This window comes from Mycteria americana, chromosome 3 (assembly GCF_035582795.1).
Source record: "Mycteria americana isolate JAX WOST 10 ecotype Jacksonville Zoo and Gardens chromosome 3, USCA_MyAme_1.0, whole genome shotgun sequence".
Classification (NCBI taxonomy): domain Eukaryota; kingdom Metazoa; phylum Chordata; class Aves; order Ciconiiformes; family Ciconiidae; genus Mycteria; species Mycteria americana.
The window spans coordinates 92,873,560-92,900,159 of record NC_134367.1 but is presented as its reverse complement, the minus strand read 5'-3'; the positions used below and the strand labels follow the sequence as shown (position 1 = coordinate 92,900,159).

The 26,600-nt window shown below is 36.3% G+C and overlaps 1 protein-coding gene across 9 annotated transcripts in view; it reads right to left on the bottom strand.

Moving 5' to 3' along the window:
* Nucleotides 1–26,600, bottom strand: part of BIRC6 (baculoviral IAP repeat containing 6) — a 190,681-nt gene that overhangs the window by 138,406 nt on the left and 25,675 nt on the right. For 7 of the 9 annotated variants that reach the window (XM_075496117.1, XM_075496108.1, XM_075496112.1 and 4 more), the window contains exons 8-15: nucleotides 26,422–26,582; nucleotides 24,456–24,514; nucleotides 21,692–23,086; nucleotides 12,682–12,831; nucleotides 8,958–9,183; nucleotides 4,382–4,542; nucleotides 1,381–1,512; nucleotides 20–151 (exon numbers count right to left, since the gene is read on the bottom strand). In XM_075496117.1, the coding sequence (XP_075352232.1) occupies nucleotides 20–151; nucleotides 1,381–1,512; nucleotides 4,382–4,542; nucleotides 8,958–9,183; nucleotides 12,682–12,831; nucleotides 21,692–23,086; nucleotides 24,456–24,514; nucleotides 26,422–26,582 (2,416 nt within the window). The remainder of the gene's footprint in view (nucleotides 1–19; nucleotides 152–1,380; nucleotides 1,513–4,381; nucleotides 4,543–8,957; nucleotides 9,184–12,681; nucleotides 12,832–21,691; nucleotides 23,087–24,455; nucleotides 24,515–26,421; nucleotides 26,583–26,600) is intronic. The other 2 variants (XM_075496109.1, XM_075496116.1) reach the window with 2 other exon arrangements.

Genomic DNA, 26,600 nt, shown 5'->3' with positions numbered 1-26,600 from the left:
GCATAATAAACTGGTTTACCTTTAACAAGCTTTGGACTTGTTAGTGTCAACATTCCAGCATGTCCTGATAGATCAAGTCCAGTAGCCAGCCATACGGGACCGCAAAGTATATCTTCCTTGTGTTCCTCCAGAAATGGACACAATCTAAGACCTTAAAAAACATGAGTCATACGGACCTGAATTACTCATAATTAAGTTACAAAATATGATAATTTGCATGGGTTGAAAATACACCATGTCAAACCGATCACTAAATACATATAAACTCTACATCAAAAAACTAACAGTTACTTGAGGTTCACTTTAAGCCACTTTCCAGTGAAATCAATAAGGTAAATGACAGTTTTCAAAGCGTTTTCAGTTATATTATATGGATGATATGTATGCTGACTGGCTCAGAGCCACAAAATACACAACTGATAAAATGATGAACCAATATATTTTGATCCACAACTCTCACTGGGTCTTTTTTGAAGCAGGACAAAACTGTTTACAAAAAACAAACAAACAGATTTGTTCCTCCTGTGGTATACTGAAATTATCATTCACTCATCTTCTGCTTCTTTCTCAGCATGAAAACTCTCCTTCCAGCACTTTTTCTTTTATCACCCCTTTGACCTCCCCGCCCCCCTTTGCAACACCTTTCTTGGAGTCATAGAATGACTGGTTTGGGTTGGAAGGGACCTTTAAAGTCATGCTCTAGATAAGCCTGATCACATGAAAGGAAAGGCGGCGTAAAGTAAGACTGTTGAAAGGACCAAGAAAAAGAATCACAGTTCCGGAAATGATTCACTCCAACTATCAATTTCTAGTCTGTAGCTCTCCTCACTCGGATCCAATCTGATTGCCTTTCAGAGTCTCTCTGACAGATTTTGTCAAAGAGTACTGGTTAACAAAAAAGGTTATAAAAACAGGCACAGCAAGCCTGATATAGCTGAAAATTAACACGACTAGTTATGAATTCTTTACCAGCTGTTTATTTTTCTTGGTTTACAGCAGCAGTCTAAACGAAATCCAGGTATGCAAAGAAAAACTATTAAAACTAGCTAAGGAAACTAAGTAAAATACTGCTGGAATAGGGTAAGAGTTTAAGTTAGAAAGGTGCCATATCAGTCTACTTTATTTTTAAATTCAAATAAATACTACTCTGCTTTTAAGCACCAAAACTCTCCAGTAGGGGTTTTTTGTGTGTGTTTGTGTTAAACTTTCAACTCATACAGTAAACAGACCAGTGAGAGAGGCAACACTGAACAGGGCTGAGAAATCAGTCTATTTTAAATGGCTGAGAAATTTTTGCAGAGAAATTCCGGTAAATCATTAAAAAAAGAAGAAAGTAAGCTCATATTTTAAACAAGGTATAACAAGATAAATAAAACTTACATTGTGGTTCCTCTACATCCATATACTGCATTTCTTCATTGAATTCAACCAGTCCTGGTTTTCCATTTCTCTCCACTTCAATATTATGAGCTGGAGACAAAGGAAATGTGATCTGTCTATCTACTGCTGCTTCTGGAAATAAAAATATTAGCAAGATTTCATAAACATTAATTAAGGCTCACAGAAAACAGAAGCAGTAGTTTTCATAGCACATTTATCAACTTTCTGCCCAAACCACTATTTCTAATATAGGCATGTTTTTCATATTAGCATTGCAACTGAACTTGCAGCAGATAGTTAAAAAATACTTTGTTGAATGACCTGTAAACAGCCTGCTTTACTTTAACACTGCCCAAGTTATTTTCTCCTAATAATGAACTGTGGATTACTCCTAAGTAATTAGATTCCAGTATTGAAAATTTGGTAATTTAAACTGAAAATAACTGGGTTGCTCCTGCTGAACATCAGACATTACTCTGATAACACTTAAGTACAGTTCTTTTTTAATTAAATGGTTCTCATGAATCATAGTTGAAGAGGACATGCAAGCAAATGAACAAGAAGCATATACAGTGAATTAACTGCCAGATCAAAAACATTAGTTCCAAACCAGAAGAATTATGCCTCTGGCCTTCCCGTTATTACACACTACACATTTTACTGGTTCCAGGGCTCCTGTCATACAAAAAAATGACTGAATAAACTCTCCCCTACAGATCTTCCTTAGGTCTCATTATCTTAAAATTTCAGTTCCTTTCTCACCCTATGGAGGGAGAGAAGGGAAGGCGAGGGGCAGGGGGGGTTTAACTGAATTTCAGTATGAAGATTTTATACCTTTGAGAGCCACCAAACAATCCTGAATATTACTTTTCCCTGGGATTAGGACATTTTGGTTAATATCCAGCACAGGTATAAATTATCTAGGTTTGCCTTCCCTTATACTGAAATCATTAGTGTCCTATTACTTCACTCAGTAGTGCATAGAAAAAAAGGGAAATGTCATTAACGTCCTTTTCCAAAACCCAAGAAATTGAAAAAGGGTAGGAAGCAACTGCAGTGCAATAATACTTGAGAGGATGTTGGTTAGTTGAGGCTCCCCAGTCCTACTGAATCAAAAAGAAAAAAAGACCTTGCCAAGGCTGCCTCGCAGGCGCTTTCACATCCCCCAGCCCTTTCCAGACTGCCTGTGTATACCCTGGCCCTCCATTCCACACTTTCTCCACCCTATCCGTAACAGGAAAAAGCAAATTCCACTACACTGCATGTAAGGAAGTGAAACATCACTTTCTGGAAGAGCTCTGTCATGTCTCATGTTCGGTATGCTGTACTGTAAAGCATCCACAAAAAGCTCTGGCAGTTTATTTCACAGCCAAATCAAATGTCTTCAAAGAATTACCAACTCATGGAACTGTTTGCTCAGCAATATTTAAAACTGAAACATTAAGGAAAAGACTTTAGCATTTCTTTTACTGTTTTGTTTCACAGATGAAGATTTTCAGATTAATTCTGACATCCAGATCTGCAAATGGACTGAATTCTAAAATTCATGCCAAAAACAAAGCAGGTTCTGTTCAGAAGAGCAACATGGACTATCTGTCCTATTTTTTGATTTGATAGAACGAAATTCTGCTATATGTTAAAATTAAGGTTTTACTTCAAGAATTAAACAAAGGAAGAATCTGCACAAACATGTTGACTGCTGTCCTGCAGTCACAGCTAGCACATCTGCTAAAACTGTTAAACCATCTTGTATCTTAAAAGAATACACTTTTCTCCAAGAATATTACTGTGCTAGAATATTTTATTCTTGGATAACCACCAGTGTATAGGATTTCTTTAAGGAGCATCTCCAACACAATTTTTTTCTTGTTAAACACTGGGGGATGCTACAGAGTGCGAAGTTGTACGAAAGCATGTCAATGATCTTTGGTATGCCTGTATTCCTTTTTAAAATTTTCAGCTCTGTTACCCTTGTTTAACTGGGGTGCTCTTACTTAGCATTTAAAAAAATAGAAAAGAAAAAAAAAAATCTTTTAAAAGCATGCTTGCTGTTCTCCCCAACACATTTTATATCCAGCAGCCAATTTAATAATATTCAACAGCAAGATTTCTCTGAAATACCAGGTTCCTAGAAGCTTTTCAAAAAGAGGTGGCCAGATAAAGATAACCAATTAAGGCTTTGATAAAAGGAAGTGCTGCATGTAATACCTTCCATCCCTAGCAGACAGGGCAGCAGGACATGCAATGAACACTCTCACCACAGGAAAATCCCAATGGAGGCACAAACTCTTCCACACCAAAGAAGTGACTTTTCAATTTATGCTACCCCCTCATAGGTTCCCTGAGAGCTAGTAAGATCCAGAGTCCAGCTAGGAGTCTTCCCAAGGCAAGAGCATTCATAACTTTGGTCTACCCTGTCAAAGCTGCAAGGAACAAAAGGTGAAATCATGCTGCAGCTTTCACGTAGCTTAGTTAATGAGCCAGATGATGAGAGAATTCTCAAGAAAGCCACGTTTTAGCTACTGTCATCAAAAAAAGCCTTGCTATTTTCTCTTATGCATCCAAGAGGCACTGGCAAATAATTTCCTTCTGTGACTTGGAATAATTTGTTATAATTTTTTTAAATATATCAAGAACTTAAAAGAGCACCATTTGTTTCATCAGTCAACCTCTAGGATGATTTACTATTGACAACATTTTTTTCATGACTGTAGGATTCAGCAGTACAGAATAATAATTCAGTTCAACCTTTTTGAGCTATGCACTTTTATTTGTATAAAATTCAGGATTTTGAAACTGTTTACCCAGTTTGTTTCCCCAATTTACATTCAAACATCGTAAGTGAAAACAGACCATAATGCTGAGAAATAGAATAAAATGGAAATAAGTAAAACCAAAATATTTACACAATTTCAAGCAATTCTTCTAATGTACATCACAGAGGATAATGAGTTTGAGAAAAAAAATAATATTCTGAAAGATATCTTAAATTCTTTCTTACCATTGACTTTCCCTAAGCCTGGAGCTTTATTTTTCAGTAAAGTCACTTGAATCTGGGGAATGTTTGTGATATTTGAATTCAAAACAAATTTGAAGTCCACATGTCCAACCATACAGGCTTTTGGTAGAACCAGTTCAAAGACATGCTCATCCCAGCTGTTGCTGTCAGGAAAAAAAGATGACAATGACCCAGTGTTAAGAGAAAATTCAGATCAAGCAGGCAGCATTACCCAGTGCATTCTCCATCTATGCACTTTCTTTAACAAGAAAAACAACTTATTTTGCCGTAGTTGACATCCACATGAATTTCTGAGGTAAAAGTTTTTCAAGCTGCAGTTAACCACATTCATTTTGTGAAGAACATGTTAAAAGCCAATTGATAAGAGAGGGCGAATCAATGTTTGGATAAAAGCAGCAGTGAAAAGATTCCCTATTACCTTCATTACAGTACTGTTTCCATATTACTATAAATACCAGTTACTCATTTCTAGAAAAAAAGGAAGGGGGGGAGCAGGGGGATATCACTAAAAAAAAGGATCTACTAATCAGTGAAGTGTATGAAAGCATGATAGTAACTACCTTGCAACCTCTTAAGCTGGCCTTCTCCATTGGTAAGTGTTACACAATGTCACTTTCTGGTGGTACAACAGCCACATCCAGGACACTCAAAATACTGGTTTCAAATTATTTTTTAAAATACATTTGATAATTTATACAGGATAAGAAGTGCTTCTTACCAGGAGCACACTCGGAAGCCTGCGCTGTGCAAAATGGGTATACCTTTCTTTTAATGAGTCATATTTTCCTTTTGAAGCTAACTTCAGTTTACACTGAAAGTGTAAACTTGAGATAACAACTACCCCTCAATGATTAGTTCCATAGTTTGATACACTAAGGTTTGCAAAAAATAGTTCAAACTAAAGAGCAATTCAAATAAAACTAATCATGTGTCAATTGTCACATTTGTATACATTTTTAAAATAACTGCACTTCCTGATCTTCTCAATTTATCAGTAAATAATTTTTTAAAATGTAGTAACTTTGATAGCCTGTGATTATTTAATTGTATAATTGAGAACACTAAGAAACTGAGTATGCTGCTATAAATATTGGTTAGATGTTTTTCTAACACCTAAATTACAAAAAGGTTATTTAAATCAAATAATATGCTACACATTGAGTATTGTGCAGAAAACCATTTTAAAATAGATTAAGGATTGGTACTAATATATTTAATTATTTGCATTTTTTACAGTAGCATCCCTGAGGGCTGTATCTCACTCAGGCAAGTATAATACACTTATAACAGATTCCAAGTACGCATAATGAAATGGCATGCCAGCTTTCCAGAACAAGCAACATAGAAAAGCAGTGATTTTGGGAGGAAAGATGGACAGAAGAGAGCTTGTGGTTATGATTTAAGGAGCAACAGTGAAAAATTTTCAGCTAACTGTACAAATAACTCAAGTAAATAAAATATAACAAAATCTTATCCTACAACTCCAGGGAAAAAAACTCTGTTAGCAAATGTAACACTAAAAACTTAGAATCACTCACACCCTTCCTCTTGCTTGGAGAATACGTAGCCCATTGCAAAACAGGGAGAGGCTTGAGGGTGTTTTTTTTATGTCTGAGTATTCCTATAGGTGTCATGCCAAGCATGGACTAAATGAGACATTCAAAGGAGTAAGCCATCTGAAAGACTAAGTAATATTCTGTTCATCCAGTTTAACTTAAGATCTGGTACAAAACCAGAAATTAATAATAAACCAGTCTGTCTGCAGTACTCTTTTGTAGTCTGTAATGCTGCATATGATGCATACTGCTGTACTGAATTACAACTGTTATTTGCCTACTCCAGAAATCTATTTTTGACAGAATTCAGCAGCAGATGCCCCAAAGGAAGTTTAAGTATCTCTCAATAGGCATGTATGGAATAATGATCCTCCATGAAGGTCTCACATTAATCCAACAGTGAAGAGATCATCTTATACCTGTGGCAATGAACTTCACAATCTAATTCTGTGGTGAGTGAAAAACTCCCCTTGAAACAGGTTTTTAATTTCTCATAGCTCTGTTTAAGCGCATCCTCTTTATTTGTGTGTAAAGTTTCAAAGAAGCAAAAAAATTAATTTACTTCCTTATTATTTTCTCAATATTTTAGCATATCCATCCTAAATAGCACTTTTCTCTGATAATCTTATGCAAGTTCTTTTAGCAACTTTTCTCACCTTTGAAACCCTTCTAAATCTATAGCATCTTTTTAAAGAAGAATACACAATCAAGACTGTGTTCTAAATGCAAATACACCATCATTCTCACAACTACAAAATATTTTCCAACACGCCTCTCCATTCGTTTTCTAGAACACCTCATCAGTGTTTGATCTTCCACTACAACTGAACTTTGAGCTGCAGATCTATTTCCAGACTTTAAACGCTGGAAAGCACATCAGCACCTAGCTCTTCCTTCTTTCACATATTTTCAAATATGTCTGTATAAGATGAATACATAAAATATTTCCTATATAAATTTGAGGAAAAGCCAGGAAACTCAGATATCACTGTTTTATCAAAGCATGTGAGGAATTCATGTACTTTTTAAAAAAGGATTAATCCAATTTAACATTTCAGTTAAATTACCACTGAGCAGGAAATACTGATATTTAGATAATTCATAAGGTAAACCAGACTCTGCTTTTTCTGTTTTCTTTGTTACACAGCCTTTTTACAATAACAAAGTAGGATTGAAAGAGCATGACTGTAATATAATGCCATTCCCTAAAATAGATTTACAGGATTATGTCCCTTCTATCTATTTGAGAAACAAAAGAATTATTATATCAAATTGCATTATTCATCTGTCTAACCCTGTAATCCCACATCTTGATAGGAATCAGTATAAGATACTCAAAGAGAAGATAAAAGGAACCTTATATTAAGGACCAACAAAATAATCCAGAAATCAAAAAGTTTCTTCCCAGATAAATTTTAATTAAGAGCCAACATTGCTCTCAACCTTAAGATTGTACATTCTACCCTATGAACAAAGGGACTGTAATTTAATAATTTTCATCACGAGTCATTTAGCAGCTGTCAAAGATTTCCAGTACTAAACCAAAACTTTTAACTTTACCTCTTTACATTCCTGTTTTACTTTGCAGCAGGCATAATTCTTTTCCTCTAATGAAACAATATTCATAAGCTAATGTTCCACTCATCATCTTCTAATTAACAGCTGTTACCTCCACTGTTTGCTTCCTTTTATCTTCATATTGGTAGCTTTTTACTGTTCAACTGTTGCTGAACACACTGGATAATCAATAGTTTTAACTGGAAGTTATTTTGCAAGGAACCACCTCCTTTGCACTTGTTACTTACAGAGTATTTTACTTACACAAAGCAAAACCACAGGGTAAATAAAGGTTTTAAAGCCTATAACGCACTGCAAGCTTTTAACTGTAGCTTATGAACATTTAATTAAAGCAAATTCAGCTCATGTTAGGTGTCAGCCCTGGAAACGCCTGCAACTATTACCTTCCAGACCTGCTTTCCCACCTGGAATGCTTCATTATCACATATTAGCTTTCACTTATTTATACGACAAGCTTTTTTTCCCCACATATGATCTCTAGCTCCTCTAGCATCCTTTGGCTATTTCATTGTTTCCACTGTATGAGCATTTAGATGCTACATTACTACCCAAATCTTATACATCAGTGGGACAGATGTGTGACAGCCTGACCCAAAAGATCTTGTAGTGCCTTATTATGCACATCCCTTAATAAAACACATAACGCAATTTATATCTATATTTTGTTTCTCCAAGCTTTTTTCAGAAAAAACTATGCAAAGCTACTTCAGGTAGGTTTTAATCAACTCTTCAAGGAGACTGCAACACTGCTGTTCTCGTCTGTAGGATCCCAGAGGAATTCCAAGTTCTCATGCCACATGTAGAAAACTAAGAAGTACTACACATACCATGTCAGTGCAATTCATTTCAATGAAAATATTGCCTAAATTTTAGCACAACTAGGGCTCTATAGTGGTTTAAGTAAATGTCTTGCATATAAAGATTTAACCTGACATGAACAGACATAAATCCAGATTCCATCTTCACATTTTAAAATAAATTACAATATGATTTTGTTTAGGACAACTAATTAGTCATACTGGCACCTGCAGCTTGCATTTTCCCATTTAAAAAATGTACTAAGAATGTGTGTATGCATAAGAAGGGTGAATTAGACTTTTATAGAAACAATCAAGAATATCTGTAATTCTGGTGAATGTGCCTGTCTAGTTATATAATGAAATGGCAACATTTGGCAAACAAAAATACACAAATTCAAAACTTGACTTTTCAATTTGTTTCAAGGTCCACTAAAACATCTCTGGCGATCTCACAAAGACTTATAATGCAAACTACCAAATAAGGATTATTATCTTTGAAAGTACATGCTCTTAAAACTTACACACTATTTAAAAACAATTAAATTGCATGAAATTTGATTATACCAGCTATACGAACTAGTTAAGCAATACACACGATTCTTTTTGCACTGTTACCCTACCCACCTGTCTGTCTGTAGCTTCCAAGTTCGAGTATGCTGAGCTGCATCCCCATGGTGCTGCTGGTGCAAATGCTGAGGATGCCGCCTTTGCTGCTGCTCTTGCTGGACTTCTACCCAACAGGGAGGGACAGTGGCTGAAAACCGTGGCGTCAAGGTCTCAAAACGGGTCAGTTCCACCAGGGATGTCAGCGTTTCAAGGGAAAATGGCTGGTCCACCAAAAGATCAACTCCTGAATAATAACAGAACATACATTAATTACTACATAGATATTTTCTCGAGAACATCCTATAAACAGTTTGAAATCTATCCAAACTGCCATATGTAAAATTAACTACATGTTATATGAAGTTTCTAAAAAAAAAAAAAAAACAAAAAAAAACACCAAAAAACAAACAAACAAAACAAACCACCAACAAAAAACCCCAAACAAAAAAAACCCACAAGCAACCAGCAACCCTAGCCTTGAAGCCAGTATCCTTTGAAGCCAGCTCATTTGGAATAAATTTTTTAAGTACTGAGAGCTCTGAGCATGCTGTCTGGGATTCAACCAGAAGCATCAGGAAAAAGTAATTAGCCAGCTATACTTTGATGATGTAAAGCTGATGACAACTTTTTTTTTAATCTCTCTATTGACTCACTTAAAAAAAAAAACAAACATGAAAGTTTAAATTGCATGAAAACAGACATATGGAATTACTATGCAATCGTAACATTTTTATTACTGTTTTAAACATTACTTTGGCACCTGCTTATCAATATAGACTTGCTTTATGGTGGATTACTAGAATGTTTTTGGAAGGCTCCCAGTTTAGCTTAAAAGAGGGGTAAGGGAAAAACAAACATGCTTTATATAATGCACTTAAAAGACACTGGGCCTAGACAAGTATTTTGTCTTCTTGTCTTCACATTCAAGTCTTGTCCTGAGGAAACAAGGATATTAATTGAAGAAGTACTGAAAATTAAAATATCCCAGGGAGACAAACACCTGGAGAAACATTACAAAAGAACGCTAAAAATAATCAGGTTTCCTCAGACACACACACACACACACAAAAAAAAAAAAAAAAAAAAAAGAGAAAACTTGAAGGTAAATAAGACACACACAATGTCAATTTTCTTACATTTTGAGCATTTTCTCTTAAAAATTCATTTTGGAGAAAATCTTTTACTTGTAAAGAAACGATGGTTTTCAAAAGGAGAAACTTGGCTACCTGACTACTACTGTCACCACCCTGGGGCGGGGAGGAGGGGGTGGAATTAAATACACCAACATAAATACCATCCCCACAGTGAAGTCTGAACCTAGAGACTATCTTGCAAAGCAAGCCAGGTTGAAACCAGAATAATAACAAGATTACATCCTCCAGCTTGAGAGTAGAAAGGCACATGCAATTCTTCCTGAAAAGTGGAGAAGCTCAAGATGAGATACCCAGAGTCAGGCAAAAAATTCACTCTCATTGCAACAACTATGACTTCTACTTTTCAATCTAGGAGGCAGGAAAATGCTGAAGAGATTAGGAATTAAAAATGCTTTAGAAATTTAATTTTAATAATACAGCAAACACCTTCATTTTTTTACTGCCAAATGTGAACCTCATTAGCTAGGTGACACTGCAATGAGAAGTGAGACGATAGCTCAAACTGTGCAACAATTCTAGCTTTGAGTAGACTGGATTTTTTCTGCTTCATTCTCCCTCCCCCTCCAACAGACACAATTACAAATTCAGAGTATTCAGAGCAACCACATGTACTGTGGTATCAACCCCTAAAATCGAAAAATGAAGGACTTAACTCACTATTGCAATATAACAAAAATCATGTGATTTTGCAAAAGAAGCCAAGTATACTTGACAGCACTGGGAAGTTATGACAAGCTGAAGTTCTAATAGCAAATTTGAAAAAAGGTTTTAAACTGGCTAGGAAAACTAATATTCTTTTTCAATTCGCTTCTACAAAAAGCATTATTTTAGATGACTTCGCCACAAAAAACCCTCCACTCCTTAAAAGGAAATAATAATTTTAACTTAATCTAAGATTTACAGCTCGGTAAGGTTAACATATTTCCTTCTAAGACAATATAATTTAAAATGTATCCAAGTTGTGAATGCAGACTAGAAAATAAAATTTAAGAAATGCATTCCAGAATGCCAACAACAGAGAAAAATAAACACATGAACAAAACTCACAATATACATGAACAATATATAGACAAAAGCTTGTGCTTGTTGCTGTTGTATCTATCCTGACTACAGCATCTTTTAGCTACAGTTTCAGAGAACACCAAAGTGATTTCATGAAAACACCCCACTGCTGCCTGCCATCAGCTGTGAACAAGATACAGATCAAGACTTCATGCTCAGTCAGTTCTGCCTAGGAGTTCATTTCCCCAAACAGAAAGCTTTCTGTTGAGCTATGTCTCTGTCTGAAAAACATGCTAAGACAGAAGTGGAAGAAAATGTTTTTTCTGCTGCTTAGTACTTTGATTAAAAGAGAAGCAACACTGATGTTATAAATGTTGGGGGCAATGTCTGATCATGATCCATACGCATGCTGACAGCTTCATTACTTAGAAAATGTTGGCACAGTGCTAGCAAACATTCACACGTTATATGCTAAGAATCCAGTACTATTGACTTTGGTATCCTTAACCCAGATACTTCAGACTAAGAGCTCTGCAACCACCATTTGGTTTCAACTCTTCCCCCCAGCCCTCTCATTTCAGCACTGGCTTCCTATGACTACTAAGCTTCTCTCACAGCTTTTAGTGGCTCAGTGTGATGCCACAGCAAAACAGTACTCAATTTATGTGATCATTACTGTGTATCCAACTCCTCTTTGGAAACCATTACAGACCAAGACCAAGTAATACTACATTCTCTGAATTATATGACTACTTAAAGGAGGACCTGCAGCTTGTGAACAATCTAAAGATACAGCTACTTTGAAGTCTATACATAAGTAAATCCCTTTCTTGTTCCAATAAGCCATACTCCAACCTGTATGAATATGATGTTTAGGGTAAAAATAGAATTTGGGCAATTAGAAACAATTATTTCTTGCTGTCCAAGGGCAGACAACCTTTCCAGGAAGGAAACTTAGTAGTAAATGACAGCAGAATTTGAGTATAACTCAACCCGGACAAACTGTTAAAAACAAAAATCCAAGAGTTCACATCATAAGCCTAATTTATCAACAGCAACTACACTGCTTGAAGTATAGAGAGCATCAGTTTCACTGTGTGCAACAATACCTGTTGAATACATGTTTTGTACAGTTTTAAGTAGAGCTGTACAGCTTCTGCATGAAACTTTAAGGCAATTTTACATAATGAACATATTATTTTAATTCCAAATAAAGAGCTCAAGCCTATTTAAGCTATGAGGGAAGCTCAGTGCCTGCACAATTACCTCTTTTTCCCTGTCTGCCACACTTAAAATTAACACGTAGAGATTGGAAAAACAACCAGTTATACAAATGTTGTTTGTTTTGTGGTTTTTTTGGTTTGGTTTTTTTTTTTTTTTTTTTTTTTTTAAATCAGGAACTGCTGAAGTGTTATGCTTGTACATAACCAGTGATAGACATACAGTAACTACAGAACTCCAACTTTGGGCAGCAAAAAAGTATGAAGCAGCATGCTATTAAATAACTCAAAATCATCTTAATATGCAACTTCCAAAAATTACAAAAGCATTTTTACTTACGATATGTTTAAATATGTACAATTTACCTGTAATGCCTGGACTAGAAGGGTTAGATAAGGGCTTGGTGCCTTCCGATGACTGTTCTACGCTTTTGGAAAGGGATCCATCTACAAGTATATCAGCTTCATCTATGTCATCGCAGGTCCCTCCAATCTGAAGGAAATGAAGTTCTCCACCTAAAATCATCACAGACAACAAAAGAAGCAAGTTTAGGCAGGCATACAGCTAAATTCAACTCACAAGACAGGCTTGCAGTTGAAGTGCTACACAATTATGACAGTAATTAAGCAGGACCTGAAACCAGTAAGATCATACAGGAATACTCATTTTGCTTTACTACTACCAATTTTTTCAGGGTAAATGCAAAACAGAATTACAAAAATACTGACTCCAGTTGTGAATGGCATCAAAGGAAAAAAAATTCTTAGGGGGGAGGCAGGTTAAAAGGTAATTAGCTAAGGAAACCTCAATAAAAACCCAAAATCATAACCATTATGACACTTTCCATAATCCAAATCATGCTTTAAACAGACAATATTCCATCATATCAACTGAAGGCCTACACTACCTCGTTTGTACAGGTTGTGTAAATTTCCTTTTAAAGTTCAACATTTGAGAATTGAAAAATCACTTCCCCACTCAACTCTCTTAACTAAGGGGCTCTTCACATTATTTCATCAAACCTGGAATTACAACACTGATCAGGTCAACAGTAAAAACAGCAAGTCCAAAATTTTCAATGGACACAACGTTTTGATGGAAGCTTGAGATCATTCAAGGAAGTTGCCCATTATTCACCACTACAGATATACATAGACAAATTCTGTCATTTACAGAGAAGTCACCGAAAAGGAATGCTCCATTTTACATAAGGCTGGGGGGAGGGGAAGGGCTGTTAACAGTTTCAGAAGCTACAAAAATCTTAATCAGTAGGATTTAAATAGAGAGGAAAATCCTAGGGTAGGCCTTCCATAGTTTTTCTGAAAATTGATTACAGACTGTCCTTCTGCATCTGACTAATGTTATGATAAACCCTGTTATGCAAATTATCCAGGTAATCTGAAACAAACAAACTTGAGATAATATATGTAATAAAAACCCAAGATAAAAGCATAATCAGCAGGTACATGTTCTGTACCATGAGGGGTGAGGGGAGCGAAACAGAGAGTGATAGAGGGGCACAGCGAGGCAGAGAGTGAGCGTGTGAGAGGCACAGAGAGAGCTGGTACAGGTTTTTTTTCTGGACGTCAATAAGAAGGGCCCAACAGCAAATGGCTTAACACAATAGCTGTTTAAACAAGACAGGATAAAAAGAGGAAAAAAATAATAGTTCAAATGACCAAAAAGAAGGAACCTCTCCATGGACAGGATCTGCGCAGTGTGCTGTGGGAAAATCCACCCAGGGTCTGAATGATGCTGCATAAAAGCAGGGCTCCCAGCATCTGAAGGGACGTGAGATTTTCTCACTACCTATATTTCTCTTTTTATTCTATCTTATTAAAATAGCTATTTCATTAAGCCATTAGTCAGTGGGGCTTTTCTCGTTGAGATCCAGTAAGAAGCCTGCACCTCCCCTCTCTCAGTCCCAACCCACCCACCCCCCAGTGCAGAACAGTACATCCCAAGTAGATCCCAAGAGTGGATGGGGAAAAAAAGTAGTTCTAGCAAATAACACTTATAATGTGTTTCCTTGAAATTAAACAGCTCACAAATGACCAATTTTCCTCAAAGAGAATTAGGGACACATTAGAAAACACAGATCTTGACAGCTTCACTTGGTAATAAACCAAGGCTCAGTCTGTTTCCCATTCTGTTTACTGCTCAAAGATCAATGATCAAAATGATCTCAACAATCAAAACCAGATCATCTCCTGTCCTGAAAATAAAGTACACCCTCATGCAATGGAAGTTCAACACACTGACTTGCACCATCTGCCAGTTTTACAGCTCACAGCAGGAGAAACATTGGAGAACTTCAGAAAGTTGTGGGTTTTTCTAAGGGAAAGTTATGCCAAGGTCTCACTTATTCAATAGATGGTCGGGTAGGGCTTGGTTTTAAAGAAACAAAACCTTGGTTCTCAAACCAAGTTTCTGAGTTTCTGTCACTAATTAACAGCAGCGAAAAACATCCTTACCATTTTATCCATACTACAAGACAGAGAGTCACAATCCCTGCATTCCTGAAAGACTCCAGCACTTTTCCAAGAAAAATTCTGTGCTAAACTTGAGATATCTTACTTCCTCATATTTGTTTTTAAAAAACTTCTGTAAAGAAGTTTGTAATGAACTTCAGTTATACAGTATTAGCCTATAAAATTGTTAGTGCTTATGCACACTTTCCAAAACTGCAGGTGGCTTTGCTTCTGTATCACAAAGGAGGCATTTGCTCTCATAGAGCATCCAAAGACAACTTTCTTATGATGCATGCTTAATAATTTGTTTCAAAGATACCATAGTTCCTATAGTCATGTGCCAGGAAAAAAAAAAATCTGTGCAAAAAGTCAATGCTGCCTTTTTTTTTTTTTTTTTTTTTTTGCGTTACTACTAGCTCATGGTATGCACTACTAGGCTCAAACAGTGATTCATCTGGTGCTTTCTAATTCTAGCCAGGTAGCAAACATCTGAAGTTTATCTGAAGATGTCTCTGCTTGCATCACTTTGACAGAGGTGATAAATGCTTCTGTCGCACTACCAAGAAGATACAAAAGCCGACACTGACTTACTCAGTTATCACAAAGGAGAATAATTGAAAATCAGCATTATTATACTTCCTGAAAATAACAGGCAACACAAAATTCAAATTAAAAAAATTGTTAATTTAATTCTGAATTGTATTTAAAAATCTGTAACTTGCTTGGACTCAAGAACCTGGTGGGTTATACAAACAGAACATAAAAATCATAAATCCATGCAAATAAATCCCAAGCTTCCTTCTGGCAAAAGTTATTGGTGCCACGAAAGCGGCATTGGCACAAGTCAGAGAATATGTCAGAGACTAGGCCGCTGCAGTCAAAGCCAATCTGGTGAAATGTTCAGTATCTTGAATGTGTCCTGCACTCTGGCAGGAGTCTGGAAGAGCAACACAATTGTCAATAGCAAATCACAACATAAGGACATAGTTGAACAATACCCGAATAGTTAAAGGAATTAAGAAAACAAAGCCATACCACAGGAAACTATCCACTAAACAACTTATAGTCCTCCTTGTCTCACCACTGGGCTGTAGAGAAAGGGTTAGCTCTAAACTTACTCATTCAGAACACTTGAAACATGTCCTCAAGAAAGCTTCCCCAGAACCTCACTCCAACAGAATTTACACTATTCTTGGAGATTTCTGCTGTAAAATTCCATCCCGGCTTATGAAAAAAATAGAATGCAATTGAATAGGGACAAGTGAAAGTTACCATGCCTAGCAAGAAATAATTAAATGCACTATTACGGGATGAAGAAAAATCAGCTAGCCAGCAGTTCTGTAAAAGAGGCTCTTGTGAGTCAGAAGATAAACCTGATTCAATTTCCTGCTCAAAAGTGCAAACATCCCACTATGTATATGCACACATGGTATGTACAGACTGCAGTGCTGCTAAGGAATCCCTCTGTTCCATTCAAAGACATCTGTAGGATTACCGTGCCTGGTTTTGGGTATCTCGTCAAGAAACATGTGGAATGACTTGAGCAGGTCTTTGGGGACGGGAGAGTAAGGGTTTTTTCCTCTTTCAAAGTCCCTGAGGAAAGTTTAAAGGGATTGGAGATACTCAGCTTAAGAAAATAAATGGTTGGAGGAGGATAGTACCTAAATAAACTCTGTCTTCCCCTCCTTTTTTGAAGCAATCTCTTTGCCATGTGCATAAAGGATAGTACAACAGTAATGAGTCCAATCAGCAAAGACGATACAGGCTAAACACTAGGAAAAAAAGTCATCAAGGACAGCATGCAGTAGAAGAAATTTCATGAGCATGTCAAAGATCTTCAAAAACAGGCTGATCAGTACTCTACTTCTGAACGGGTAAGTGTAATTGATCCTGACTTGAAGATGATCTCTTAGCATCACTTCCAACACTAATTCTGATGTGGAAAAAACTCGACCTCTCCTCAATCCCATTAGACCCCATTGCCTATGAAGGCAGAAAACTGAAAATACTAAATTGATTCCTGAACTTCAAATGCACCAGTATGCAAGGCTGACAAAGCCTAATGACATGGAAGAGACAAATAAGGTATGTAAACAAAACCAGAAAAAAGCTACAGAGAGTAACTGATACACTATATACAACTCAAGAGCAAGAAATCTGTTATAATTGAAAGGTCCAAGATTTGGGGGAATCAATTCTCAAATATATGAGAGTGCCATCCAGTTCTGCCAGGCCTGCAACAAGAAATATTAGCATAGGCAACTCACTTCCGAGACACCAAACTCCAGTCTGAAAAAAACACACTTTCTCCAACAAAGGGGAGTGACTAGAAAAACTCTTGTTATAATGTAACACTGCAGGCAAGAATTTAGGAGAATTATGTATATAGAAAAGAACATTTAAAAAAGAATAATCACAAAACAGACACCTAAAGAAAAGAGTGCTTATAAATGAAAGTCTAAAACAATCAGTAAGATACAGATGTATATGATGGGTTACATTGAGTGTTCGTGGTCTTCTTTTACAGCTTCTAACTCTAATTCAGAAAGAGACAGTATCCAAAAGAACTGATCCAATGTGATCTAGGGTTCTCTATGTGTGAGAAGCTGATTACAGAACTTCAGTTGGAGCTGAGTCTTTTTGTCTGTCAGCTGAAGGAATATAGGCAGAAAAGAGAACTGCTAGAACGAAAAAGCACTAGAGTTGTTCTTTCTTATGATGAAAACAAATAGAAAAACTTCTTTTCCCCACCCTGCTTTTCCCCAAACTACTTCTGAATATTAATTAAACTGAAAACATAACTAAATGAATTTAGGGAACTACTAAGGAACCACTTCTTAAAAATCAAATTGACTTTCTGTTGAGAGATTTTTTTGCTAGATGTAATGCAAAGACAAATACTAGCATTTTCATCAGGACTCAACAGGAAAATGATTTATTATAAGACCTTCACTCAACACAGACATTCAAAAACTAGATTTGTGAAAGAATTAGATTGCAAGTTTTAGGTGAGCACAATCCAGGAATGCTTTACTCACTAGAAGGAACTTAAGCACTCAAAACAGATCATACAGATTTTAACATCTATTCAATCAGACAGTCTGGCAGGAAAGCACCTGCTTCACCACAACACCCTGAACATTTCCACTTCTTGTGGCATTTGTCTGAAATGCCACCTCAATTTTTGGTAGGACTGTAATTCAAAAAAAGAAATATAATTAGATGAAAACTGAGATATAAAGAAGGCAGTGACAACTGTAGCTCTGGAAATTTATGTATATTTATACAAACTATATCTTTGTATAAATTTTCGTATAATTTATGTTTGTATAATTTCCACAAACTATATCTGATCCTCTTAAACACCAGATAATAGGCTTCAAATATCATCAAAAGACTACCCTACAGCTGTAACCCTATTCAAAAACAATACCTGTCAGCCTACTGCATAGTTTCATAATAAAGAATTTCCTTTTTTTGGATGCTACAAAAGCAGAATTTAAGCTGTTTTATATTAATAACACGGGACAAAACATTTAAAACCCCCGTATAACACACAAAGCACTACTAAGAGGGATATTAACTATAGTCTACCTTGGCCAAGGGGAAGACAAGAAAGCAAAATACGAAAAGATTAAAATCCACTATGTTTGCTTAACAGAACTGGAACTAAGAATAGACTTGCACCTTCCCCCTAGAGGTCAACTCCAGGTTATCCTTGCAGAAACAGAGAAGCACCTGAAGCTGACACCAAGAGGTAATGTTTTGAAGCGGGATAAGAATAATCACTGCCAACTCACAAAGACGGATGATGTCAAATGCAGGTCTAAAACATCTTTACATAAAACCACTCAAAACCTGAAACACCCATTCACACAGAGGTTTCTTTTCAGTTATATCTTAAAGACAGCTATGGGAAAAATTATATAATCTACCAATGAAAATAATATGTCAACAAGCAGGAGCAGCAGAAAAAAAAAGGCTATTGTGCATCCAAAACTTTCAGACATTGAAGTACCTCTTTGCCTACTGCCACCATCCAAGCAAGTAAATAGGAATGTACTGCTCAGCTTATATTCTTGATTAGTTTCCCAACAACATCCAAGCATTTCCAGTGCATGTAGATTCCAAATCTTCTACTTAACGTTTTCACTTATGTCTTTGCACTAGAAGCTACTTGCTAGAAGGATTAACGTTGAACACATCAGTGAATATAGCTATTCTACTTTCAACACATATCTTCCTAACAGTGTCAGACTGCAAGCACCATCCCATACATGGCAGTAAATATACAGGAGCAAAGACCTCAAAGTGATTTTGGAAGAAGCTTAAGAAAAGTTCATTTAAGAAAAAATTAATAATAATAATAATAATTAAAAAAAATCTTCAGCTGCCTACCAGATAAGCAAGCAATTTTACACACTTATAGCAGAAAGGTTAAAGGTTGATTACCATTCAACACAACAAAAATTATGCAAAACCTATTCCTCACATCAAGTTATTAAATGTACAATGAGATATAGGATTAAAAAGTAATACTAATAGTTGAGCTTTTTGATTTTCATTTTCTTGTAGAATTCCTGAATTTTATGCAGTACAGTTATTTATAAAAATGTGAGATCAAGTCATTCTTTACAAAGCTGCTTGTTCGCATAAACGTTAGGACTCTGAGGCTTCAGACATATTTAGTATCAGACCCTGAAATCCAGACTTCTAACGGACATCGGTCCGTAAATATTTATGATGGCTTTGGACTTAATTTCTCAAAAGTGACAAAAATTATACCAGGAGAAGTGACTGAAATGTTAAAAAAGGAACAGAAATTAAAAGCTTCTAAAGACATTTAAACAATGAAAATAATGAATTCTGAAGTTCATTCTAATTTGCTTGCAGAGCAGAAAGTCAAGTTCCAAATAGAGGTGCAGTGGATGTAAATGAAAGATAAGAATAATGAATGGATTAAAAAAAAAAAAAAAAAAAGAAGAGTTATCAAAGTACTATACTCAAAAGAGGAAACCTGAGGGCAGAAGGATACCTGTGGCATATAGGACTACAGATGAAAAAACCCAAAATCTCAGTCATCTTAAAGGCAGCAAGAACAAAAGAAGTCACAGCAAAGCTATTTGTAAGTTACTAGATGGATATTATAACACTCTAATAGAGGAAAAAATACAGAGATATTTACTGAAAAAGCAGAATGATGTGCTTGTCTATTATGAGGAAGACGAAGTATTCTCCAGTCAGTAACAGAGGTGGTCGTTATCTAGGCGGAAGAGACAAATACTCCTACGTACACAGACTAAATGCTCCCAACTCAACAAACCTGCATATCTTATACTCAAGGTCCCAAAACATGTTTAGATAATACCAAATGCTACAAGAATATAATTAACATACATGCTAACACTGGATGGGAAAGTACCGTGCACAGTAAGAATAAACCCTTTAACTTTTATCATTAACCTTAAAACACAAGAAAGACAGAATAGATTTGATGTAAGAATGAAATGAATAGTAGTACAATTCTGTAGAAGAAAACTTTAGCAAGGTTTGTTTTTTTTAAATGAGACTGCAGTTTGATCAGCAAAGTATAGGTAAAAACATTATGACATGGATATGATATACTAACAGTTTTCAAAGGCAATTAACCTTTCAGTTAGAGTTCCGTTTTAGCTAGGAAAAAGCGTGCATTATTAAATAAAGCTAAAACAGTTTAATAAACATTTTTTCAAAAGCAGTTACCAAAAGAGAACAGTTTAGTAAATAAGAATGTTTCCACTGGGAATCAATGGAAGCATCATCAACTAGCAAACATCAATACTAGTTACTAACATACGATTTTTCATCCATACTAAAAAAGCAATTCTAAAATCTCCACTGCTAAAACTCTTGTAGGTAAGTGATAAACACAAGGCCCTTAAGAGACATGAGATTTTTACAATAAGCTTGACTTTATCTGTTGGAAATAACAGGTAAATCTGATTTGAGTTTAACAACAGCTCATAGGAGGACTGTGTAATCAACATGACACCACCATGAAAGGAGGAAATGGGTCAATTTAAATTCTTCTAGTAGAGATAAAGTTCAACATGATATTGGTGGGAGTTCATTTGAAATGTGTGAACCATCCCATCAGCTTAGCCCCTCTAAGAGGCTAAGTGTTTCCACCAGAGCTGCATTCAAGTGCAGGAGAACTAAATGAGACATTAGTGCATGGAGGAACTCAGCTCGATGACAGCCAGAGCTGTTTCTGCTGCCCCAATGTGACACAAGGAAGCGGGGAGGTGCGTGGTTTAGGGACTTCTGCAAAGTAGCAGTTGCCTGGACTTGAATTACACTCCCCTCCTACCTGCCCCCTTCCCCCAAAATGTCTTGTGTTCATTTTGAAAAAGATTTAACAATCCTGCATAGATAGTCTGGCGCTCATGCTCAAGAAAGTGTAATCCCAATTGCAAAAGGCTGAAGCAGAACCAGCAGCCCTATCTGAAAGAAGATACAACTGATCACTGGAATAAGGTATAAAAGCCTTTTCTTCTCTACCCTCTTGAATATTGCCAATTACAGACACGAGATTTTTCTGAAATGTGGATCTCTAGCACAGAAATAATTACATACAAGAATTACTTTTATTTGCTTTGGATTTAAGAAAATCTGTGCCTCTACAAGAACAAATTTACCAGTACACTGGGCATACTCAAGAGTTATTCCCATTTAAGAGATTAAAATCTACATTTAAGATGAGGAATTAACTAGAGTCCATGCTCCCTAGAACAGAAGTAAACAGTACATAAATTCAATGGAATTTGGCTGTTACTATTTTGAAACTCAGATTCTTGCATTCTATAATATAATCCAAATACAGTCAAATCAAGCATTAAAAAGAATTTTTAAAGAAAACTCTTACCTTTGGTGCATGCACATAATCTGTCTGTGCCCGAACAGTATATCACAGAGACAAACATATCTGGTTCCTCAGTGCCCTCTTTTTTAGGTGGCTCCACTTTGGCCAGAATTTCAAAGTTCGAAAGATCTAGTATTTTTACATATCCTCCCTGAGTAGTTATTACCAGGTGCCCAAGAGTAGAAATCTCAGATCTTCTCTCTCTCCCACTGCCATTTTTAGAAGTTAATTGTATTTCCTCTACAGGCTCCTCACAGTCATCCTCTCGATTATCCAATATATCTGGTGGGAGCAAAATCATTGAGGTAATTGTATCTTGGGGGTCTTTGATATGCTGGATTTTTACTGGTTCCTCCTCTAGAGTAACTATTCTAGTGGCATAATTCATCTTATAAAGCACTAGGTATCCACCACTAACACTTCTCTGTTCAGGTTGAATTATTAAAGGAGTTGGTACATCTGCTGGTGACTCATGTTGGATTACATCAATACTCGTGCCATTCACTACAGCAAGACTTGATTCTAGTTCCCCCTTCCTTCTATTACATAGTGCCGAGTTTAATTTATTTAAATTATTCAAGGCCTCTACTTGATTTATTGCACTCAGAGATTCGACAGGACAAGTCCGCAGTCCTACTAACAAATGAACTCCATCTGCGCAAGGAGTGATTGAATCTACACACAGGTTCTCCTCCTCTGCAAATTTTGGCAGACGCAGGCACTGAACCAAAGTCCCAGGCTTGGGAACCATAGAGCTCCACTTGTCCGAGTCCGGAGAAGTTAGGTTGGCTGCAGCATCTGCAAACTGCTGAATGTAAGTCACAGGGGGATCCTGTAACAGCAACTGTTCCTGACTGTCCAGCTCCATTTCAATGATCTGTGGAACTGTGAAACCATCATCATGTATACTTTTACTCATAATATTGTTCATCTGTGAAAAGAGTTTTCCTGCTTTTTCATCAGACTCCTTAATGCTGTATAGCAGCAATACAGGTAAAGTCCTCCTTACCAGAGGTGAATTCAGTTCTGAGTTAGTGCAGGATTCATTGTCAGTTGAGCCCTGTTCCGAGACACTCTCACCTCGAGTCCTACTTAAGCCATCCAGTGACCTCTGAGAGTTACTGCTAACAGGAGAGGTAGCAGGCGATTTGTATGTTAATAGACCTCCAGCTAGTAAACAAGGAAAGGGAATGTTGTGTTGTTCTAGATGTTTTTCCTTCATCTTTTCACTTTTACAGTTGGCCAAACAGGGATTTGCCCCAAGTTCTTCTAGATCCTTAACCGTGTCTTCCAGAACATTTGCCACAATTTCCCACTGAAGTTTTTCAGGTTGCTGAAGAATGCTGAGAGCTGTTATATCAAGGCTGACTTCCATAGTTTCTTTTTGTGATGTATGCCCTTTAAAACAAAAATGTTTAACATAATACATGTTCAAAAAAAGGGAATCACATCGCATATATTATGGACTTATCCTCTTAATTAAGCAAAAAGTCACTGTTCTACAGTTTCAATATGTTAAAACATTCCGTATGTTCAAGCTTTGATAGTCAAGAAACAATAAAAGAGGCCCAGAAACATTCCTTCCACATAGACTAATGGTTCTCCTAATTTTATCAACAAGAGTGAAAGTAAAGAGAACAGGACATTAGCCTTTGTAACAAGTCACCCAGTAAACAGCATTATCTTTCTAGCAATTATTCTACTTAGGCTAGACCTCCATACTGAAATCCAACTAATCTAATCAACTCAATTCATGTTCTGCCATATATTATTTCCCTTCCTTTCTAGACAATGCAGTACCATCAAAAATCTGCAATTCTGCAGATTCATTCTCCAATCTTAGTTGAAAAACATTTCATTTTATTCTAAAACTTGATACTTCCCACCATGTAACAGACCACCTAATAGAAAGAACTCCAAGCTATTATAAAACAAAACCCAGTAAAAACTTAAGAGATAGCGTGATCAAATTAAACAGTACTGCAAGAACAATAAAGAATCAGAAGAGTTCAACTAAGTAAAGTAGAGATTTAAAAGATTACAAAGGACACCATACAAACCCAGATTAAGAGGTGACTTAAGCATAAATGATAGAGCACCACCTTTGCTAACACTCTTGTTGAAAAAAAAAATTGGTTTCACATCTCAAGTCTATTTCCTTGTGTGTATGCACATGCACATGTTCTTTTTTCCCCACTTGCTGATCCTTACTCAAAGATGTAAACTGGATTATGGAAAATAAGCATGTAATCCTCCCCCCCCATCAAAATTTCTGATTCAACCTCCAAGAAAATAACACAAGAACAACCATGCATAGCACTGTTCTGCTTCTATATGAAATCTTTGTGCAGGAAGATAAATACTCCATCAACGTGCATACCCAGAGGGAAACAATCAAGATACAGGAACTCTCTCTGGCAATCCCCTGAATTTAAAGGGGTTTGTACAGCTGTGATTTGTTCCTATTCTATGTAAGTTCTTTTAACTCGGTTTATGTGTTTCATTGACAGCAAGATAAGCAATGCCTGTCGTCAAATATGACATATATTAACCAACAAACTAGGGTTTTTCTTTTCTCCTGTATGTAATCTCTCCACCACACAAACAGTGACTTAAATATTGGCATTGCTTTCAAGACCAATCTTTTTCCTTTTTTCTAATACAGTGAATATAATATCATTGGTTTTGACAGGGCTTTTTTAAAAGCCCGAGAAGAACAATTTCCCTCCTGACCTCTAAACTATTACATGGATCAGATATAACCTACCTGTCACAGATTCTGATCTGGAATGCTCTTCACTGTCTGAATCCTCCAGTAGGTCATCACTGGGGGGGAGGGGGAAAAGCATGAATGACACCACGTACACTGTAGCTGCATTCTTATTTTTAATTAAATTTAAAAAGAAAAAATTAGTAAAAAATACAATGTGTATTACAACCTGACATTTCTTTTAGTCAGCATTGTACATCCCTTGATGAGTTGGTCACAGACACTAACAATATAAAGATTTTTTTTTTCCTCTGTCATCGAACCAGTAGACCAGCTTCCCGTTTGCCTCATTCTACTACTGTATTCTCAACAATTCAGACATAAATGGAATTAAAATGAAAGCCAGTTCTCAGGAATCTTTCCAAGAAAAACAAAACCAAACAAACAAAACCTCTAAAAACTGATGACACCTTCTTCAAAGTTCCTCAAAATAGTCTCTGAAAGGTGGAGCTGCCAGACTGGTCTTCAATTCTACCAAGGCAATTTTGTAAGCTAGTACAGAAAGGGTGTATGAACAGTGTGTTGCTTTTAAAAATACTACCAGATGAATAATTTTTTCACAAAAGCAGATTCTGTTCAAGACACCTCTTCAAGTGAAATAGGCCCTTCAATAGTTCTAAGAATATATGAAGATTAAACGCATCTGGCTTTTCCAATATAAGAAACAATTTCCTATTACAGGCTCTTTACACACAGAAGAACAGTAATGCCTTTGCAGCTTCAGGTGTAACTACTCACAGTACCAAGTCGGATCCCCAAATTTCAACAAACTGGATGCCTCCTCCTCACGCCCAAGAAATAGATCTTGTTTGGCTCAAACCTGATCAACCTTCACTTCACGACAAGACAGCGACAATTCAACACTTTGATTCTCATCCAGCTTCCCCTTGAGTGGGAAAGTGATAGTAAATTTCATATAAAGTGAAAGATGCTTAGTTCTGAGCAGTATGATTGTACTATCCTTTAACCAGCTCTTAAAATTGGCTTAATTCTTTAACTCTCAAGGAGTTTACAGCCCTAAAGCTACAGTAAAAGTCTAGGTCCTGATGGCTGTTAGGCCCCACACTCTGATGTTGCCCAAGTTTCTATATACCCTCTTCAGAAGAGCAAGCTTCATATTTGCTCTGCAGTACTGTAGGAATCACACCAAGCTTAAAACCTAAGATTTACTTTCCTGCGCATGTAGCAGTAGTTACTTTCCGTGATGCTGAAGTTTAAGAAGAAATATTCAGAAAACTAGCAGACTCCCCAAACACCCTTTTGTCCTGAGTTTTCCAACAATTATTCACTCTTTTGTTTGAGTTTTGGTAATGTGAGAAAGGGAGTTTCCAGTAACAGACTATAAGAAGCATAAATGAAAGAATACTGTTTTCTCTCACATGACACTTTCTAAGCACTGGCATACCCTCTAGCTTATCTAAAGGCTTGCGACAGGACTGTATAATTGCTTAGAGTCTGTATGCATGTGTTAAAGGTACAAAATGAAAGCAATTCCTAGCACATCCATATAATTTATTTTCAGAATGACATAACCAGAAACTATGGAGAAGCAATCAGAGAAAAGCATGTTCCAGAAGTCCACGAGTAGCCTTTACTTTCAAAACCTGAAATGCATAATCCATAACTAAAATGTAAAGCTGTTCCAAAACTTATATTCCTTTCTCTTTTTTCTCTGCCTCTGGAACATCAGCACAGGGCAGCAATGACATTTGGTATCTCTCTGTTAGTGGAGCATAAAAACTGAAATAGCAGGAATAAAATGGAACTGGCTTTAAAAACAGAAATTTAGATTATTGTTTTTTAAGTGTTGAATTGTGTACAGATACACAGTGATTAAAAAAATTATGTCTATGAAAAAAATAAATCTTACCAATCTTATATTTCACAAAGCACAACTTAACTAAATGGCATTTACCACTTACACAGCAGCATTTCATATTTCTAATTTTGTAGATCTGCATACCTGTCTCCTTCTAATTTTGGTATATCTGAGCAGCTAGATGAATCTTCTAGCCATGCTAGTGTTGGTCTCCTTGAGTCAACCCCTGAGCTCTGTTCTCCTGATAACATAAGTTGCTGCACAATAGCCGGATCATATGCATTGATCTCAAATTTCAAGTGGACCTGAGAAATAACAACAAA